Source organism: Manis javanica, chromosome 9, assembly GCF_040802235.1.
Source record: "Manis javanica isolate MJ-LG chromosome 9, MJ_LKY, whole genome shotgun sequence".
Lineage (NCBI taxonomy): Eukaryota > Metazoa > Chordata > Mammalia > Pholidota > Manidae > Manis > Manis javanica.
Window position 1 is genome coordinate 99,450,257 of NC_133164.1, and position 22,105 is coordinate 99,472,361.

Consider the following 22,105-nt stretch of genomic DNA (forward strand, 5'->3'; position numbering starts at 1 on the left):
CGTAGTCTTATCTCTCCTATTACCAGTGATTCTTTGTTAATGTTAAAAGCCTGTTTGTTTTCCCTCTCTTCAAGCTACTATCAAGAGCAAATTATAGATTGTTCTGCAATGGTCTGCCCAACTCCAACCCATGTCATTTCATTGCATCCCCTAATGGGACCTTCACAATCATTAGAAAAAATTAGCAAAGAAAGTTGGAATCATGCACCGGGGCAAGAAAATAGCATGAAAGCCGTGGATGCCTTTAATGACTGGGAAAGAGGACTAATGTCCAGAGGCCCTGTTGGGCAGCTTCACCAACAGCACACAGTGTGACTGCTAGGACCCTCCATTCCCTCCTCTGTGGAATGATGGGATCCATCAAGTAATTTTCCCAGCTCCACTATTCTGTGATTCTGACATTCAGTCTGCAGACTTTGAGTGGTTTTCCCTTGACATCTTTTAGCCTCATAGGATTTGTGAGCTAAAGACACTTAGATGCCCCCTTCTCTGTGTTTCATATTTGTGAAATGGAATAATGAACAGTTCTTATTTCTTCTGTGATTTCTCAAATCATAAAAATCACATCCTCTTACTTATAATATTCATTGAATTGTGGAATGTTTCTTACATAGATTGGGAAAAAAATCTGGTTCCTTCTTGAAGTAGTAATATTAATGGTATGATTGTGTGTCTCTCTCATGCCCATGCAATGATGCAGCACCATTAAACATGGATTGGTTGATCATGTGATCACTTGCCAGCCCTCTTCCTGGTGAACATTGTTAGAACCCTGTAAGAAAGACAGGACACATGCTCTTTTTTCAACTTACTAATTCTCTTATTGGGAGTTCAAGTTTACTATTATGTAACAGTAATAATGTTAATAACAACATACCTTATAGGTGCCAGACAGTGTGCCTGATACATGATAGATCTTTATTTCATTTAAGCCTCAGAAAATTCCATAAGCTTTTATTTCCATTTTACCCACAAGGAATCTAAGGCTTCTATTAACTCATCTGCCCAAAGCTGAGCAGTGATTGAAGATGTATCTGACTGATTCTTTGAGTTTGAAATATAATCAAATGTTATATAATTTAATCATATAATCACATAATCAAATGTTATACTGAACATAAGCAAGGTCTACAGAACTGTGGTGTAGGTGGGGCACTCTGCAAGGGCAGGGATGTGGAAGTTCTGGGTAAGGGAGGTTACCTGCCACTTGAGTTTATACTGAAAAGAATGAACAGGAACCAGCCCTGGATGATGGAGAAGAGGCACCTGTCCAGCGGTGAGGAGAATAGGTGCTGCAGAAGGGAGACGTTCCGAGGAACACTGGGAGATCCCTGCTTTGCCACCTCCAATCCTCTTTACCAGCAGGCATGCCTCTGATGAGACCACTGGGGAGGTCTCCACTGCCCAAGCCTGCATCCAGGTCACTCTTTACGCTGGCTATCCTTCAAGGAAACTCCTGGCTTAACAAAAAGCTGCCCTCAGATAACTTTGATTATTTTAAAGAATGGTGCTTATAAAAGCAAAGACATTCCATTTCTTACATAATCTAGGCTGGAAAAATAATATTTTACTATTAGTTTTATTAGTTGGGAAATGTAGTAATTTCCAAGTTTGAGAAATACAATCAGGGAATTTTTCTCAATCTTCTGTAAAGTCCTGCCTTTGCCCCACGGGCACTCCGTGGCCATTCCATATGCTCCCTGAATTCTGGTTTTAGCTTCCTCTCCTTTCTTCAGGTAGCTTATGCTCAGGTTCTTGTCAAACGTGGACATCATCTCTTACCTCTGAGTTTGTGGGGGTTTTCCATGCTTGTAGTCTAATTGGACATTGAGTCAGATTTTTTTTTCAATAGGCTCTGCAATTTCTTGATCCTACATTAGGCCATTATCTGCTTATACCAGGGCTAACTAGATAAAATTTTTAAATAAGCTATTTGTTGACAAGAGTTCTTTTCCTAAACCTTTGCCTAAAACCTCTCACTCTTTCTGTTACTTTTTGAGTCCAGACACTAATGTGTCAATTCTAATAACCATGGGCAAGGAAGGCAGCTTATAGCAAAGCACCTGACAGATACTTGGGTTCAAATTCCTGCTAACATTAATTGTCCAGAGACCCTGAATGTGTTATTTAACATCTCTCAGCCTCATTTTCCTCACCTATAACATGTGGTTAGTATTATCTTCTTCGTAGGGTTGTAGAGAGGTTTAGATTAAAAGCGACACATGTAATTGATCTCCATCCAAGGACATTTAGTCGGTCCTGAAGTGACCAGAAAGACTTCATTAAAAAGTGGCCTCCCTGTAGGGCAGCTCTAGGGCATGCCCTCCTGAGTCATTGTTACCATGAGGCACCCACAGCCCTGTGGGTGGAACACACGATAGAAACACCCAGACGAGCCTGGGCTTGACTGCGCTTCCCAGGCACTTTTGTGTCCAGTAACTATGGCACGTTATTTGGTTTATCTGATAAAAGTGAGTTCTCTGTTCTGTTCTCAAAAACAGAAGCGCTTCCCATGTTTGGCTCTCAAATCTTCCCTTACAGTATCCCTCCTGATTAACACAGGAAACTCTTTTCTATCTACCCAAGATGCAGAATTAGAAGGAATTAAAGACCATAAAGAAACTCAGGACAAAAAGAAGTGACATTACCAAAATCATAGAACTCAAGGTAAGGGAGCCTGGAAATCCCATCTCCTGAGCCTCTGTGCCCCTCCCCCACACTCCATAGCATTTCTTCATGGCTGTAAACCGTGCAGAGAATATACCAAGTCACCCCGTGTGGAAATGCCCTTGCCCAACATGGTTCTAAATGAATCGGTGGGCCAGTGTACAAAATATTCCAGACAACCTCTATGCAACATGGCTCATCCTCTGTTGCATATTCTTCCATAAATGGGAGCTGTTTCTGGCTTCACTATTCCTGTTTCTTTAGCAGCCTGAGAGTCAATGTGCATGGCTTGTCTTCAGTTAGGGTGATAATCATGACTGCCCTTATTCAACCATTATTCTAATTCTTGTCCATCTTGATGTTGTACAGCAATGGCATTTTTACCAAGGTCTGCCAAAGTTCCTTCTTCATTGTGGATGCTCAGTAGATGTTTTTTGGAATAAACAAATAGGTAAATAAATACATGAATATTACTAGCACATAGTCATCCGCTGATATTTATAACTTGCTGGACTGACTTCAGTTTATAAGTTAAAGAAGCCATGAAATTTGAATTTAATAAAATTTAGTTTGGGATTTATACCAACTAATAACCATCTTGACTCTATTTTAACAAGTTGTTAGGATGCCGTGGTTTAAAGCTGTAATACATCTGCTTCTTTAGGAACTGACACTAGTCCCCAGCATGGCCTCAAGCCTTTGCCTGGCCATCTCTGCTCTCCTGCTTAAACTACCTGCATGATTTCTATCTGCATGTCTGTCCTCTTATACTGAAGAAGTGTCCACTCCCGGTCATTGTCATCCAGTTATTTCCACTTCTCTCCCCTAACTTCCCATTTTCTTTCCTGTGTGAAAGCTTCTTTAGTGGTCTGAGATTGAGGACTATCAGGAGATTACATATTGGGAATGAAATCCTTCAAATACTGTATCAAATTCCCAGCCCATGAAGACAGGAAGAGAATGGGAGCCTCAGTGCAGAGTGTGTAAATCCACAGCGGCAGGACACGTGCAGTAGGTGGGGACTTACCTTCTGGAAAACATGACTTTCTAAAAGCCCTCATCACCAGTTTCATCTAAAGAGTGCGCTGTCCAAATGAAGAAAACAAGATATAATTTACAAAAATATGAGCATGACTCTAGGTGTCTTTAGGGCAAGAACTGTAACTTACTCTTCAATGTCTCACCCTTAGTGCTTTGAAAGGGAGTTTTAATTCAGAATCCACCCAATAAAGATACATGAAAGAATAAAGAAATGGAGGGAGAAGCGAGTAGGAGCTATGTACAGTTGGGCACACTGGTTAGTGTTTGATTTAAAGGTTCAATTTTTACTCTTGATTTTAAATATCTTAGCTTCTGTTGGATGTCTTCTCAGAAACCCACCAGAGCAGCTTTTATTCTTTCTAATCCAAGTTGAACACAGAGGGGACGAACCACCTCTTCCCCACTGTTGGGTGTTTGAGTGTCTACTTGGAAATCATTCATGATGCCTCCTTACCCACTGGAGAAATCCACACTCCTAGCACCATTTCCAGCCTGACTCAGGGCCCTGTCTTCTGTTATACTTCACCCAACCACCTTAGAAACTGTATTGTAGGCATCCAAGAATTCTTGGCTTTCTCTAAACACGCCATTCTGTTTTATGCTCTGTGCCTTTGCACCTGCTCTCACTCTTCTTGGAATTCCATTCATCCCCTTTCAGCCAATGCTTCCAGATGGTTAAAGGCCCAGTGAAGTGTCACCTCCTCAGTGAAGTCCTTCCTGACCCAGCAGGGCAGTCATTCTTTGCCCTTGATAATCATGGCTCTTTTACCTATTCCTGTTGTCCTCACAGAGCATTAAAAATTAGTATTTACATCTTTGCCTCCAGTACTTTGAGGACAGAGATTTATTTTATATCCTCAGATTTAGGTGAGTTAGGTACTATTATTAATTCCATTACTGATAAGAAAACAGAAGCACAGAAATGTTATACAAGTTACCCAGGTTCAGACAACCCGTAGCTTATAGAACTATGATTTAGCCACAGGGAATGTGAGCTCAGAGCTCACCCTTTTAACCACTTTGAAATGCTGCCTTTCCATAAACTTGATCATACTGAGTACCTTGTTACTTCTACTATAGCATCTATATTAATATAATTCTTATTCTTAATCAGCCATATCAATTATTTATGTTTGTATACAAGTTATATGATTAATAAATTCCATTTTAAACTATTGTTTAAGAATATATGCTAGTTAAAATCTCCCTGATAGATCTCTAGATGACCCCAGGTGCAATGGAAGGTAATATGGGTGGTTTTTTCGGCTCAGGGGAGATAGTTATTTTTATTTAAATTCCTTGTTCCTGCATCTTGTTCTTTCAACTAAATATTTGACTACCCAAAGACAGGACTGTTTCTTGTATTTTAAGCGTCTCCCAAAGGGCCTGGAGTTGTGTTCACGGTAGGCACTGAAACTTTTACTGAATAAATTAACACAGAACAAAACTGCTTCCTTACTGCCAACCACCAACAATTTATCAAAACTATGTCATCAAGTCGAATGTTTAAAAGTTGACAAACTTTCTTACAGGGATCCCAGCTTTCAGAGAGTTGGAAGTTAGTTGAGATGGCTGAGACAGAGCGTTAATTTCCCCAGCAACTTCGCCTCCAAATTACCAGCCCTCCAGTCAGACATCTGGTAGCCTCCATCTAATCACCTTGTAAATATCTAACATTTCCGGTACTAGTTCCTGGATGCCTTGTACTGAGCACATTCTCTGTGCCAGTCACTGTGCTAAGCATCTTATAGGTATTATCTCATTTAATCCCCATGATAACCCTCTGAGGTAGGTGGTTTATTAAACTTTTCATTTTAAACTAGGAAACTGAAGCTTTGAGAAGTTAAATAACTCGAACCAGGTCAAAGACCTAGTTAAGCAACAGAGCTGGGTTTTAAACCAAGGGCATTTGACGCCAAGATCACAGCCTTACCCACCAGCTTCAAACCCCTTTCCTTGAGGTGCTGTATTTCACTGGCTAATGCATTTGGGTGCTGATTCTCCCTTGTACAGAATGCTTCTTCTGTGTCCATGTCTTTGTTTTACTTTTCTCCATTCAACACCCCCTGCCTTTTCAAATAACTGCTGAAAATTCTACAGATTTTTTTTTAATCTGAACTAGTATCTCATCCTCACCTTGCTGATTCCATGACCCTGGATGGTTCCTGACGTGCTTGTTTCTGTTTTTAATAGCATCCTGCCTTCTGTCTTTGGAGCTCCCATTTCTTGGCCTCCCAAGTGAAATTCAGAGCAGAAGTCCTTCTTATCTCTGTCTCAAGACTAGACCCTCAGTAACTGGATTGACTCCCTATAAATCTTTGAATCAAATGCTATATTCTCCCTGCCAGCTCTAAACCTCCCCAGTGACTAAGTTTCCTTCTCTGATCTCAAGCCCCATGAAGTGTTCTTCATTCCCATTGTCTGCTTCTGGAAATTTTCCCTCACCTTTCTCTGGATGACTGAGACACCTCCTCTGAACCATCATCTATTTAAATACTCCCCTTTTATCTTAAATCATAGTAACAGGCTTGCTGCATGTAATGGCTTGTTGTCCATTAGCTCTGCTTTGTGCACCATACAACAGTTGAACCAGTACAGGCATTATCCAAACCAAACTTATTTTTGGCGACTTTGGGGTCTGGCAACAGCAAAATTTCCTTGGAGAATTGTTGGGAAAAAAAGTGCACTGCATCCCATTTCTTGAATAGAGGCTTGCATAATCAACCAAGTAGAAAGAAATGTTGAGATGCATTTAACCTCATTAGTTTCAGTAGGGCTGACTCTCTCCAATCCATCAGAGTTGAGCTCCATTAGTGAAACTCAACTATTTCCAAATCTCATTTACATAATGGATGAGATGTGAAATGAACCCAATGCAAAGGGAGCCGCCTGGAAGCACTAAAGTTTATCACAATATGTAAGAGTTCTTTTAGATCATTGCATTAAATTTCCACTAACAAGATAACAAATTAATTGTCTGTATTACTGTACTAGCCCAAAGTCTACTGAGTGGAGAGTATCAGTGAAGAAGCCAACTGGGGTTTCCAGGACTGTGGGCAGGGAATGATGTGCAAAGGGATGGGATGAATGCTACCTTAGCTTTTTTCTGCCCCTTTAAGAAATCCTAGGCATCTCTGTAATCTGATGGTGGACTTTGGCTTTATTAGTGAGGTAAGCGAGGATGAGTAAATCAACTGTATCAGACAAGCCTCAGGACATCTAGAAATTGATCATTCTGCCGAAATAAGCACTCTGTGTTTATTAGCTAGGAGTTCATCACTATCACTTCTCCTCATCCAATTCCTAAGAGATTTCAAAGCCATCATCATGGTATTAGCGCGTCTGACTGAACTACTAGAGATAAAGATTAGGAGATCTATCTAATGATGGGTCTGAGTTCCTGTGATTTTTTTTTTCTCTTCTGTTGCAAAGAAAAGAGCTTTTCTAGCACACATTCTGTGTCCTTATGTGTGTGCCTGCACATGGTCATAATGTGTTTGCATTCTATAGGATGAATCTGAATAGGGGAACAAAAGTAGGTAGTTGAAGAAAGGACCCCATTAAAGCTCTTAAAACAATGCAACTTTCCCGTACATAAAAAGATCACTACTTAACAAGGGGCATATATGCTAAATTGACTTTTCTAGCTGGTGCAGTGTGTCTCTACAGTGGGTGATACTGCATTGTGAAGAATAATTAGATTCCATAACCACATTTATAATCCTAACATCCATACATGACCAGACTCCTACAGATATGTCCATGAGAAATGAGTACATATTGGACTGATCTTTCACAAGCCAGTAAATATGCATTTATCTATTTATACATATATTTATAGACACACACATGCATTTAAGCTCCTGATATCAAGCTCTTTTCTCAATGTGGCTTCTAAATAAGCAGTAATCAAAATGCAAATAAGGTGACCCAGTTAGCATCCAGATCTGTATTACCATGCAGATGTGCTCCACGAGTCTGTGCTCTAAAGGTAAAAAGGAAGACACTACAAAAGACTCTCTTATTAACCAGCATTGACTACTGAGCCCTTCGTATGAGGGAGAATCTAGGGAAGACTCTCCCAGAGTCAATGGTCATATAGCTTAGATCAAATCTAATTTTTGACTCTGTTTTTAAGCTGCTCTGTGAATGTAAATAACAAGCATGCACTAGGAAAACAAGAAAACTGCTTCTGTGAAGTCTCAGAATGTAATCCTTGTAGCACAAAGCCAACATGCTGGCTTGAGACAGTCCAAGAATAAAACCAGGGTCAGAACCTGGCTCTGCCATCCTTTCTGTATGACACAAGGCAAAACAAGTTACATCCCCTCTCTGGGGCTCAGTTGCCCTTGAAGGGCCTGACTAACTATAAACTGGCTGATTCTTACCTTGCTGAAGCACCTTTGTGTTCATTCAGTGGTGAAGCCTGTAACATGCTTTAGGAACATTACAGTAGTGAATTCTTAAACTACTGATCACCAAATATGCAACAAGAGCATGCTTGGTGCATTGTGCTACTAAATTGGTTTTAATTACATGTATGCATTGTTTCTTCCCTTGTTAATACCTTTTGAAAACCCCTTTGTTATATTTTTCAGAGTACCACTCTATTGTCTGTACATTTTTTTATGCTTGGGAGCAGTTACATCAGCATTCTGCCTGGTTCTATCTGTCTGCCCTTTGTCCTGTGATGCACTTGTGTGTGTGTGTGTGTGTGTGTGTGTGTGTGTGTGTGTGCGCGCGCGCGCACGCGCGCGTGTATGTGCGTGTGTGTAGAAATAAACTTGGGCAGACAAGGTTTCTAACCTGAGCTTAAAAGCGTATCTGTGAACCTCAAGCTACATATGAAATATGTTCTGTCTGTGGTGTATGCATGTGAACTTTTTTTTTCCCAAAGAAAAGGTTCTGATGTCTAAGATGCAGGAAGATTAAAAACCTCTTAGTCGGTTTATCTCCTCTTTGCAATTTTTGTATCAGATCTATTTCCATTCTGGATGATACCACTGGGCACTTCTAGAAAATACCTTCCATCACAGAATAGTACCTGTTCTCTGAAAAATATAAAAGGGTATTTTGGACGGTATTAACAAGAGAAGAGACAATGCATACATGGAAATGAAACCAATTTCATAGTACGATACACTAAGTATGCTCTTGTTCATCTGGCATGAACTTTTCACTACAGGACCAGAAAGGACTAACTTCTACATCATTAGAGTTTAATGCATAAAGACTCTTTAATATAAATCTGTGAAGTTCCAATGAACAATATCATCTTCTCAGCCCATTTCTGTATTTCTGAATTAAGAGAGGCAAGAACTGATCACATTATTTGGTGGTTTCTCTGAATCTAGAAAGCCCAGAAACAGAATAATAGAGCTAAAAGAGATTCTGACCAAGAGGAAACAGAAGTTTGGCTAGATTCCAAGTCTTGTTCAAGTTCACCCAGTAAGTGTGGGACAGAGCCTGCAGTAATTCAGTGTCTCAGAACTCCAGACTCTTTAACTTTCATATTAAATTATTTGTTTCTCATACAGTTTATTGACTATAAATATTCATAAAATTATTTCTTTGTGAGCTTTATGCTAGGAAGATATAGGAAAAGAATACATAAACTCTCTGCTTCCTAAGGAGTTGAAATCTGTAGGGGACACACATGATTCGAATATATGAAATAAATTTAAAATGAGATGATATACTGCTAAAAAATAATAACAGCACAACTGGGTGCTTATTATTGCTAGGCACCATATTAAGTGCTTATATATATATATATTATATATGTATGTATTAGTTTCCTGTTGCTGCTGTAATAAAGTTCCTAAAGTTCCACAAACTTACTGGCTTAAACAATGCAATATATCATCTTAACAGTATTAGGGGGCAGAAGTCCAAAATAGGTCTTGCTGAACTAAAAATCAAAGCCTAAATAGGGCTGATTTCTTTCAGGAAAATATGGGGTAGAATCCATTGCCTTGCTTTTTCAAGCTTCCAGAAGCCATCTGCATCCCTCACCCATATCTCTCCTCCATCTCCAGAACCAGCAATGTAGCATCTCTCTTACCCTGCTTCCATCACCCCAACTCTTTCTCTAAGTCTTCTCTTCTGCCTCCTTCTTCCACTTTCACGGACCCTTTTGGTTACATTTTGACCCTTTGGCAATTAAGGATGCTCTCCCTGTGTAAAGGTTGGCTGCTTAGCAAAGTTAATTCTGTCTTCAACCTTAATTCTCCTTTGCCACATGACATAACATATTCACAGTTTCTAGAAAATAGGAAGTGGACATCTTTACCAGAGGGGTGTTATTTTCTGTCTACATTAACTCCTTTAATCCTCACAATAATTTCACTTAATAGTTGGAGGAAACTGAGGCATAGAAAGTTGCTGTAACTTGCCCAAAATCACATAGCTAGTAATCTTCCAAAGAATATATTCTTCACCTCTACTCTATATTATGCAGAAAAAGGAGTTAAAAAATAGAAGACTGTGTGTAGACTAAAGTAGTTAGGGCAGCTTCCCCTGAAGATTTGGGCCTAAAAGGATAAATGTTTATTCTGTTTGTCCATTGATCCATCCAACATTTTTTGAGCACTTAGTATCTATCAAGCTAAGTACTGAGGAATCAAAAAGACATGGTTTCACATGAATTCTAGTTCTCCCGAAGAATTGTCAGAGAAATGAACAAATCATTACATAAGAAGAGAGAAGTCCTATTGCAGAAGTCTGCCTAGGACAGTAAGACATGTAGGAGGGCAGCACTAACTTTATCTGATGAAATATGGATTAATTTTTCCCAACTGCCTTTCCAAACACACCTCCTCGCTTTCAGTTTTAATGACCCCTCCCAAGCAGTCTTGTTTGGGTTGCTCAAAGGAGGCTTGTTATTTCTGCTTTTGCTTTTGTCATTTCCCAGACCTGGCAGGCCCTCCCGCCACTCCTAGTTAATTGAGTTCTACCCATCACAAAACTCCATACAGGAGTTTTGTACCTCTATCTGTCTTCCTGAGTGGATGGTGGCCCCCATTCAGACAGGGTTCATGTACCCTGTGCTTAATGATGTCTGACACTTACAGGTTCTTAATGAATGTTGAATTAATAAATGGATGAGCACAAGACCACCACAGATCCCACTGAGATCTCATTTTCCTTCTAATTTGTGGAGGACTCATTTGGCTTCCTGTCTCATTTGGATTATCAGTTTTGTAAGTGTTTCTGTCTTATCCCACTTTCCACTTCTAAACCTTCTCTGCAAAGACAGAGATGCCATCTTCCGAGTTGTGCTTGTCAGCACTCAAATAATTGTTAATTTTTAAATGATTGACTGGAAGGTCACTGAATAGTATTCTACATAAGACCGAGCTTGTTCTTTGAGAAAATAAACAAAATAGATAAACCCCTACCTAGATTTATCAAGAAAAAAAGAGAGTCTATTCACATAAACAGAATCAGAAATGAGAAAGGTAAAATCACTAAAGACACCACAGAAATACAAAGAATTATTAGAGAATACTATGAAAATTATATGCTAAAAAAGTGTATAACTTGGAAGAAATGGACAGCTTTCCAGAAAAATACAACCTTCCAAGACTGACCCAGAAAGAAACATAAAATCTGAACAGACCAATTACCAGCAACAAAATTGAAATGGTAATCAAAAAACTACCTAAGAACAAAACCCTTGGACCAGATGGCCTTACCACTGAATTTTATCAATCATTTAATGAAGACCTAATACCCATCCTCCTTAAAGTTTTCCAAAGAATAGAAGAGGGAATACTTCCAAACTCATTCTATGAGGCCAGCATCACTCTAATACCAAAACCAGGTAAAGACACCACAAAAAAAGAAAATTACAGACCAATATCCCTGATGAACATACATGCAAACATACTCAACAAAATATTAGCAAACCGAATTCAAAAATACATCAAAAAGATCATCCATCAAGATCAAGTGGGATTCATCCCAGGGATGCAAGGATGGTACAACATTCAAAAATCCATCAACATCATCCACCACATCAACAAAAAGAAGGACAAAAACCACATGATCATCTCCATAGATGCTGAAATAGCATTTGACAAAATTCAACATCCATTCATGATAAAAACTCTCAACAAAATGGGTATAGAGAGAAAGTACTGCAACATAATAAAGGCCGTATATGACAAACCCACAGCAAACATTATACTGAACAGTAAGAAGCTGAAAGGTTTTCCTTTAAGATCGGGAACAAGACAAGGATGCCCATTCTCCCCACTTCTTTTCAACATAGTACTGGAGGTCCTAGTCATGGCAATCAGACAACACAAAGAAATGCAAAGCATCCAAATTGGCAAGAAAGAAGTTAAACTGTCACGGTTTGCAGATGACATGATATTGTACATAAAAAACCCTAAAGAATCCACTCCAAAACTACTAGATCTGTTATCTGAATTCAGCAAAGTTGCAGGATACAAAATTAATACACAGAAATCTGTGGCATTCCTATACACTAACCATGAACTAGTAGAAAGAGAAATCAGGAAAACAATTCCATTCACAGTTGCATAAAAAGAATAAAATACCTAGGAATAAACCTAACCAAGGAAGTGAAATACCTACACTCAGAAAACTACAAGACACTCATGAGAGAAATTAAAGAAGATACCAATAAATGGAAACACATCCCATGCTCATGGATAGGAAGAATTAATATTGTCAAAATGGCCATCTTGCCTAATGCAATCTACAGATTCAATGCAATTCCTATCAAAATACCAACAGCATTCTTCAATGAACTAGAGAAAATCATTCTGAAATTCATATGGAACCACAAAAGACCCTGAAAAGCCAATGCAATCCTGAAAAGGAAGCATAAAGCAGGGGGTACTCTGCTCCCCAACTTCAAGCTCTACTACGAAGCCACAGTAATCAAGACAATTTGGTACTGGCACAAGAACAGAACCATAGACCAATGGAACAGACTAGAGAACCCTGACATAAACCCAACAATATGTGATCAATTAATATATGATAAAGGAGCTATGGACATACAATGGGGAAATGACAGCCTCTTCAACAGCTGGTGTTGGCAAAACTGGTCAGCTACATGCAAGAGAATGGAACTGGATATTGTTTAACCCCATACACAAAAGAAAACTTGAAGTGGATCAAAGACCTGAATGTAAGTCATGAAACCATAAAACCCTTAGAAGACAACATAGGCAAAAATCTCCTGAATATAAACATGAGCAACTTCTTCCTGAACGCATGTCCTTGAGCAAGGGAAACAAAAGCAAAAATGAACACATGGGACTACATCAAACTAAAAAGTTTCTATACGGCAAAGGACACCATCAACAGAACAAAAAGGCATCCTATGGTATGGGAGAATATATTTGTAAATGACATATCTGACAAGGGGTTAACATCCAAAATATATAAAGAACTCACATGCCTCAACACCCAAAAAGCAAATAACCCGATTAACAAATGGGCAGAGGATATGAAGAGACAGTTCTCCAAAGAAGAAATTCATATGGCCAACAGACACATGAAAAGATGCTCCACATCACTAATCATCAGAGAAATGCAAATTAAACCACAATGAGATATCACCTCACACCAGTAAGGATGGCCAGCATCAAAAAGACTAAGAACAACAAATGCAGGCGAGGATGCAGAGAAAGGAGAACCCTCCTACACTGCAGGGAAGGAATGTAAGCTAGTTCAACCATTGTGGAAAGCAGTATGGAGGTTCCTCAAAAAACTAAAAATAGAAATACCATTTGACCCAGGACTCCCATTCCTTGGAATTTACCCAAAGAATACAGCTTCTCAGATTCAAAAAGACATATGCACCCCTATGTTTATCACAGCACTATTTACAATAGCCAAGATATGGAAGCAACCTAAGTGTCCATCAGTAGATGAATGGATAAAGAAGAGGTGGTACATATACACAATGGAATACTATTCAGCCATAAGAGAGATACAAATCCTACCATTTGCAACAACATAGATGGAGCTGGAGGATATTATGCTCAGTGAAATAAGCCAGGCGGAGAAAGACAAGTGCCAAATAATTTCCCTCATTTGGGGAGTATAACAACAAAGCAAAACTGAAGGACCAAAATAGCAGCAGAGTCAGAGACTCCAAGACTGAACTAGTGGTTACCAAAGGGCAGGGATGTGGGAGGGTAGGTAGGGACAATGGGAGAAGGGGATTGAAGGGTATTGTTTAGTGCACATGGTGTGGGGGTCACGGGGAGAACAGTGTAGCACAGAGAAGGCACATAGTGTGGATCTGTAGCATCTTACTACAGTGATGGACAGTGACTGCATTGGGGTATGGGTGGAGACTTGATAATACGGGTGAATGTAGTAACCACACTGTTTTTTCATGTGAAACCTTCGTAAGAGTGTATATCTTAATAAACCTTAACAAAAGGTTTATTATACCTTAATAAAAAATAAAAAGATAAAAAAAAGACTAAGCTTGCCTGTCTGTCATCTCTCAAGGTCCTAGAATGAACGAAAACTGCTCTGACACAAAACATGTATTGGTAGGGCCACCACCAATGTCTGAGCAGGTTGTTTGTTCACTGCCCACAGGCACCTGGTCAAAGGCAGTGGGGCTCAGACATCTCCGTGCTCCTCTCTCCAAACCAAGAGCAATGGGGATGCGTGTGCACCCAGGGAGCCCTGCCTTCCTCACTGCTGAGATCTGGGTCCTTGGGGCGGTCTCCACCTCGATGGGATGTCTTTTTCTGATTTACCTAAAGATGCTGTCTGAGTAGCAGAGGCACTGAAAAATCCTGCAGTTCCCTTTTAAAAAAAGAACAGCTACCTTTATGCTGGGCAGAGATTATTAGAATATAATTATTTGAAAACAGGGCCTTCAACTGTTTTGATTTGTCTCATCTCCCTGGATTAGTAGATGTTTAATAAGTATTTGTTGAATTAATAAATAAGGCAATGCAACAAAAATAACATTTTTATTGGCTTTGGCACAGAAATATATTATTTCCCAAATCCTAAGGGTATCTGTTGTTTCTATAACATGTATGCTGCTTTCTACCATGAGTGAAGTTCATTTGCAAACCAAAAAAAAATAGCAGCTTAAGAGCCTAACAACCAATTTATGAGAAAGGGGATTATTATCAAGTTTTCAGGAGGAGTTTCCTTTTGTGGAAAATATGTTATTTACTGGTTTATCCAAATGTCAGTGTCTTATGGGAAAAGAAAGAACATGGAGTTGAGTCCACTTCAGCACCATTTCTTCCACAAACAGGGTATGTGAGCTTGGGCAAATCGCCTGGTTCTTTTTGCCTCAGTTTCCTTATTTGTGAATTCAGAATTTCACCGTCTGCTTCTTATCATCCACATGGATGCTGCCAGGGGCAAATAGCATGATGCATGTCCACGCTGTTTGCAAATTAAACGCCACTGGCTGCTCAATGTAATAAGCTTCCCAGTCCATAGGAAGCCCTGCATTCTGCCAGGTAGAGGGGCACAGGTGTCAAGGTCTCCCAGTATTCCAGCCTAAGCTTTGTCACCAGGAAACATCTGCACTTGGAAATCTTATAACTAAAAAATTAATTAAGGGATTCAACAAGCTTATATTAATCACATAGTATTTCCAGATGTACTGCGTTCTATAGTGAATGTTACAAAATAAATCACGTATGATCTCTTGGTGATGATTCCATCAGCCCCTTTATCTGAAAGAAACTGAGATGAGGACCCAACTAGGAGTCAGAATCTAGTTCTTACCACCTTTTACCAGCTGTGTCATTTTAGATAAGTTATGTGACCTCTCTGAACCTACATTTTCTCATCTAGAAAAGGGGAGTAAATAGCCATTCCACAAAGGTTTTTTTGTTTGTTTTCCCCATACAGAAAATGAGATAAAGTAGATAACTAGTTTTATAAACCTAGAGCAACATACAAATTACTCTAAGGTGAGGCTGGTTTTTATTATCCAAGGTCACAGAGCTCATTAAAGGGATCCTGGGAACATCAGCTGCTATAGACCCTTGTTTATCCTCCATGACTCCTGTGACCTTGAGCAACCTGGGGAAGGGGGAATTGAACAGCAACTACTACTTCGGAAGAAACAGAATCAAAATATCGAAGCTATTGACTCACCCTTAAGGCAGTAAACAGCGCTTTGGTCTCTGACCTTTTCGCATCCTGGGGCAGTCAATAACCTGGCCACGAGTTGCAACGCCTGCCACTGATTCTGATTTGGGAGTACTTTAACCTTGAACTGAGCTCCAAGTAACCAAGGCAACAGGAAGTCAGCTTCTGCATCGGAGGAGTGGGAATCCATAAATTAAGTCCCTGATGCAAACACGGGTGTGCAGGTAGAAGTTTGAGGGTTTAAGTGGTCCATGAGAAATTACCTTTGAAAATGAGTGACTGTCCCTCCATAGGCTACAGCAAAGTTTCAAAGTTTTTTGCAAAGAATTTATCCACAGAGGTCAACAAGTTTTAGCAGAATGTTTTCCCATAGGTTTAACTCTTTTAAAAATTTCCTCTTGGCTCTGTCTTTTAATTACAAACAGATGTCAGATCCACAAGTTATTAGCATTGTTATTTCCTTCTTTAAGAACGCACTAGCCTCCAAATATGCAAGCCTCAGGACAGTTTGTCCTGTGTTGGGGTGCGGAGATACCCTGAGCACACTCACCAAGTGGGCTGTCCATACAGTCTGCTGTCTGAAGTCGAGATCGTGATCCCTTCCCAGATCAAAGCCATCCTCGCCTTTACTCGTGGCTCAGGGTGAAGAGCTCGGCCACATCTCAGTGGGTCAGTCAGCACAGTGCTTTATCTGGGTTTCTTTATGATCAACCTCCTGCTTCAAAAATCTCCCTCCCATGGAGAGAGGGAAGCCAGGCCCATGCTGGAAGAAACTTTCCAAGTGTCCCAGCACTCTGCCCTCACCCGACATTTCTGGAATCTTGGTTCTAAACTGTTTTGCATCCCACTGGTCATTTGAGTACCTCTCCTTGGGACCTCACTGCCACCTGGGGCGCAAGACAAGCAAAGACTTTCAGTGGGCAGCCTGCCCAGTGCTCTAGATCCCAACAAATCACCTATTCTAGTCTCCTGAGACCTCTGCTCTCAGACAGATTTTGTAGATTACAAATGCTGTTAGATTAGCCTTTGTTTAAAGCTTATCCAGTGTTCTTGCCCATGTATACTATTTCTGGGATTGTTTCCTCTCAAATCCTAAAAATGTCTGACAAAATGTCAGGGCCTTTTTTTTCTCTCTCTCTTTCATTTGTTTTCAAATTCATTGGGTGGCAACTAGTAAATTCTAGTACTATAGTCTAGAAAATCCTAAATTATCTAAGGCTTTCAAGACAGTTAAATAGTGACGATCTGATTTATAGAGTGTTTTAAGTGTTAATTACTTTTAACATACTCTGTAGCATAAACACTTGAGTAGCAAAGTATGCCCAATAGAGGTATGATCAGATCAACTTTAATGAAGTGATGTGGACTGAGACTAATTTGGGCTGTGAACATTTGCATGAAAATGGGTACAACTAAAATGACTTGAAATCAGTATGTTCCCAAGCAAGTGTTAAATATCCGCCTGCTAATCCCGTTTATGGCTTATTCCCTGAATTTGTCATGATTTGAGCAAAGAATTACCTGCCCAACCTGGTCGGCAGGTACAAAGATGACATTATCAGTGAGTTTTTCCAAAGGAGAAACTGGTCTGTTACCCAGGAGAATGCTGACCTGCTTAGATTTCCAGAGGTGTGCAGTGGGAAGTTCGCCTGCTCCTTTGGTGGGAGCACAGCCGTTGGGGTGCAAAGTGCCAGTGTGGGGAACTGTCACAGGCTCAGGCCTGCCGTCCCACTTCAGGTTTGTTAGCAACCAGGGCTTCAGCCACATCAGTCTACCCCAATGCCTGTGATCTGGTAGATCCTAGAATTTTTCCCAAATTATGTTTATTTTCTCAATGGAAAAAGAGTCTAGTACATGTTTGTGGTTTTTAAAATATTAACAATAAAGGAGACTAGAAAGTAAAAGTAAAAACCCCCTCTTCCTCCTCAAACCTCCCTGTGCTTCCCTTCCTGAGAATAACCACCATTAAAGGTTTGTATGTCCCTCCTTGCAGATGATTCTTTATGCACTTTATATGTGTTATGTGTATACCAGCCTCACGAATGCTCCCAGCCACCCTGAGAGGTAACGCTGCGCCACCCCATTTGTACAGAGAGGACGCATAACGCTGGGGGAGGTTAAGTAACTTGTTCCTGATCACATGGCTGAAAAATAAAAGTGCCTGGATCGGAGTCCAGGGGACTTGTTCCAGAACAGCTCTTACAGTTTGTCACAGGGTGAACTTCCAGGCGCCCCCACAGGAGTCTACATAGGCCTTTCAGCACCATAAAGACATGACTTACGATGCTTTTTGTGACCAGACACCCAAAGGCCCCCAAATCAGCCCTCAATTTGCCTAGTGGAGATGCATTCACGTCCCCACAGAGCATCTCCCACCAGGAGTCGGCGGCTCCGGTCTGAAGCTGCTCCATTCCCCACCCATGCTTAGCACACACTCTTCCCAGCACCATGCTGCTCTAACATGAGCTCTGGGAAGCCTTCCTGCCTTCTTCCCATAGCAGTCCCAAACTCCTTAGAACTTCCCAGCACCTACGGTGAACAACACCCAAGCCAGCCTGTATCATTGCCCAGTCATTCCTTCTCATCTCATCTTGTCTCCCCAGCCAGCAGAGATGAGCGGCCTCACTGGGGTGGGGTCCACTTGTCCCCTACTGGTGCACACCTCTGTACAGACAAGCTTTGTGCCCAGTGGATGATGACTGCTTCATTAGGCCTATGCCCTGACCCCCACCTCCAGGCAGCCAACCTAGAATGCCATCACCTCTAACCTTAGCCACCAAACCCAAACCAGTGATGCTGCTCATGTTTTTTTTCTTTACACATTCTCAGATTTTACTCTTGCTGTGCCAGAAGGAGGTCAGCTCATTTTCCCATTTCCATAGATCACTTTTTAGGTTTTCCATCTTCTGTCCTATTCCATTAATTCACTGCTGGCTTTGGGGTTATTATTTTTTAGGGATGCCAAGTCCCCACTTAAAAGTGGACCAAATGGCAACACACAGTAAGAACGAGGGCTCTGTGTCTGCCGTGATGACCAGGAAGAAGCCAGCCACAGTTGACAGCGTTGCGATCCCACCCACACCAGTGTTGTCTCTCCTTGCTGCATCTACTGCGACATCAGACACAGGTGAGCCCTTTCGGATGCTCTGGGTTGGCCCCAGAGCAGGTGGGCGTACAGAAGGCCCACTGGGAATGTGCTGTTGAATGTAGGTAAGAGTTCTCTGATTAGCCAGCCTCCCACATGCACAGCACGTGTGCTGTTCCAGCCCTGGGTGGAAGGAGGTCCGAGGAAGGAAGGAGAGCAGCTCAGAACCCAGAGGCAAAGGGTCATGAGTGGCAACGGAAGGACAGCAGGATTCGTTCTTCTTAACCATGTCTTAGTAAATGACTGATCTCTGCATCGTGGGCTTATATATGTTATCTCATGTAACTCATTAAAAAATTCCATGAAAGAAATACTTGTATCCTCCTTTCAGAAGAGGAAGCTAAGAGTAAAGAAGTGTGCCCCAGCAACCTGTGAACAGTCAGGATTCCAGCTCCAGTCCAAACCCCACGCCCTGCACCACTGCATTTCACTCCCTCTCTCACTCACTGAGGTCAGGAGACAGCAGTCAGCTTCCCCGAGGTCTTGATTCATTCTACCCCACGGTGTCATAAATTCCTCAGTAGTCACCAGACTCCTCACTGGCAGCTGATAAACTATAAACTCCTCATTCAGACACCCCAGATGCTGTGCCTTCCTCTATGCCCACATAATCTCCCCCAAGTCCCTGCACCAACCCCCACTTTGCAACTCTCATTCCTCCCGTGTGGAAGGCAGACCTTGGGCTTGGCTTACCACCTTTCTTTGAGGACAGCCTTACTCAGTTCCTGTTCATATCCCACAGATCTTCAAGGCTCAGTCAGTCACACCTCCTCCAAGTGCCTATAGCATCCAATGTCTCAACCATGCCTTTAATACTTTCTCATAACTACATGAGAAATCTTTTCCACTTAACTTCTCCCTTGTAACATACTTGAACATACCTCAGAGGTAGAATCCATGATTTAAATTCTTGCTGTCTTCGTGGCCCACAGAATGATGGCACATTCCCTAAGAGTTGTTGAATGAGTGCACTGATAAAGAAATACTTAGAATGACACTTTCCACATTGAGTTCCATGAAATCTTAGTACATATTCTGTGATAAAAGCTGTTTTCATAGTTACATGAGTGTTAGGAATGCTGCATTATACCTGTTCTTTCCACAAGGCTCTTCAGAACCTGTAATTGACCAATGGACTTTGTACAGTTCTGGGAGGGAGAGACACAGAATTTCACAATCACCTGACCACAAAACCCATTTTTCTGAGGTAGCTTTTAACATCTCTTGGAAATCGTGTTTTCCCCAGCCATATAGGAAACCTTGCTCTAAAGGACTGGGATGAACTCTCAAATATAATAGATCATGCAGTGCATCTTCACATCTTTCCCATGCTAGGTATGAAATTACAAGTTTTTGGTGGAAATGCCAGGTAAGTGATGGCAGTAATGAGAACAAGAAGCAATCAGAGAAGGGAAGGTCACAGAGGAATGGGGAAGAAGCTACCGCTGAGACCTGATGGATCAGTAGCACCTCTGTGGGAGGGCGTCCAGGCAGAGGGAGCAATGTGGACAGAGCCCGGGAAGTGGACGCTGCTGCCACACCTGGAACTCCAGGAGGTCATCGCTTAACTGGGTAGAGGTCTGCCCACCCCAGGTGGGTGGGCTTATTCAACCTTGTCAGCTAAGCTCAGGAGACCTCCCTTTATGGATTTAGAAATTAGCCTGCATGTTTCCGCCTCTGCTTGCCAAGCACAGATATTTCCCAGGAGCAAAAGACAGGTGGTCCCCCTTCTTCCTCCCCTGAACTCTTTCCATTCAGTGTACAAGAATGCATTGTTGGGACCCCATACATTCTGTATTGCCTCCTCTGTATGCATTCAGTCATTTACAGATATGCCAAATGGGCATACAAACAGGTGGGTATTGAACTTTTAAACCTGCCTCTCTGGTAATCATTGCTGAGTTAAAGCTCTCCTGTTTAAGGATGCAGGAATGGGCTGTCTATTTTTGGCAGTGCTAAAATGACACCCTCATGAGAATTCACAGATTTGGTCCATTTCCGGGTCTCAAGCTGCTGAGCAGAACTTTTAGGGGAAAACAGGCCAGAGATCTACCCCAGGTGCTGGAGGCCAGACCTTCTTGAGATTCCCCTCCCCTCAGATAAATGGCTTCCCACAAACCTGGGAGAGTTAGGATCCCACAGCCTGGCTCATGTCCAACACACTGTTTCACACGTGAAGAAACCAGGGCTCCTGAGATTCAGAGATGTGCCTGAGGTCATGCAGTTGGATTGGAACTCACATTTCTTGACTTACTGCCTGATTTCCAGGGGAATTTCACTTCTGCCTTAGGACCAATATTAGCAAAGGCAGATTTCTTTCTCCATAATAATGGACTCATTTCTTTTAGAGAACAGTGAATGAAACTCATAATTTGATGCTTTAACCTAAGTCAAGGACACAGTAGGCCATTAATATGTACTTTCTGAGTTTGAGTTCATTCAGCTGGGTGCCTGTGCATTAGTCCTATATATTTTTGATGACACAACTCAATTTTTGTTCTCTTGAGAGTCCCTTTTTTCGTCTTTCACTACAAGCATGGTAATTTAGAATTAGTAATGTTGTATCCAGAAATCAACTTATTTCTCAATAGGGCATCATTTCTAAAGTATGGTTTTAAAGACCCAGACAAGTGCAAAGGGAAGAAGCAGAAACGAGTAGAAGTAAGAGGCTTATAAAGCAAAATTAAGAAATGATTTATTGGGATAAAAAAAATACAGAAATAATACACCTAGTTAGAAATTCCTTTCATTCAAAAACAACAGATGCTGATGTATCTAGTACAGCTCCTGATACATAGTAGATGCTCAATAAATGAGTGAAAGGAGTGTTTGTGAGGCGCTAGCTGTGTGCTTATACAGTACCAAACGTGGTGGGAAACATCTGAGAAAAATGAACTCAGTCTTGGAACTGCTTAGCAGTCATTGGAAAGCATTTGACACACATGTGGTAGCCTGTTGGTAAATACTTGGCAAGTTATTAATCAGGCTATAGTCCTAAGAGCACTCTTTCAAACAGGTAATCTTTCATAAAATAAAAAAGAGGAACATTTCCCACCATTTTTTGGTAGTATGGAAGAAATGAATGTAGGTCAGAAGTTTAAAAATATGTATTTTCTTGCTCAAGTG

At 41.1% G+C, this 22,105-nt stretch overlaps 1 protein-coding gene across 7 annotated transcripts in view; it reads left to right on the top strand.

The window, feature by feature from the left end:
- The window catches only part of SETBP1 (SET binding protein 1), a 346,243-nt gene that overhangs the window by 300,034 nt on the left and 24,104 nt on the right, over window positions 1-22,105 (top strand). For 6 of the 7 annotated variants that reach the window (XM_037017040.2, XM_037017036.2, XM_037017054.2 and 3 more), the window contains one exon: window positions 18,791-18,961. The exons of the other annotated variant lie outside the window; for it this stretch is intronic. In XM_037017040.2, coding sequence (XP_036872935.2) covers window positions 18,791-18,961 — 171 coding nt within the window. The remainder of the gene's footprint in view (window positions 1-18,790; window positions 18,962-22,105) is intronic. 7 annotated transcript variants of the gene reach the window in all.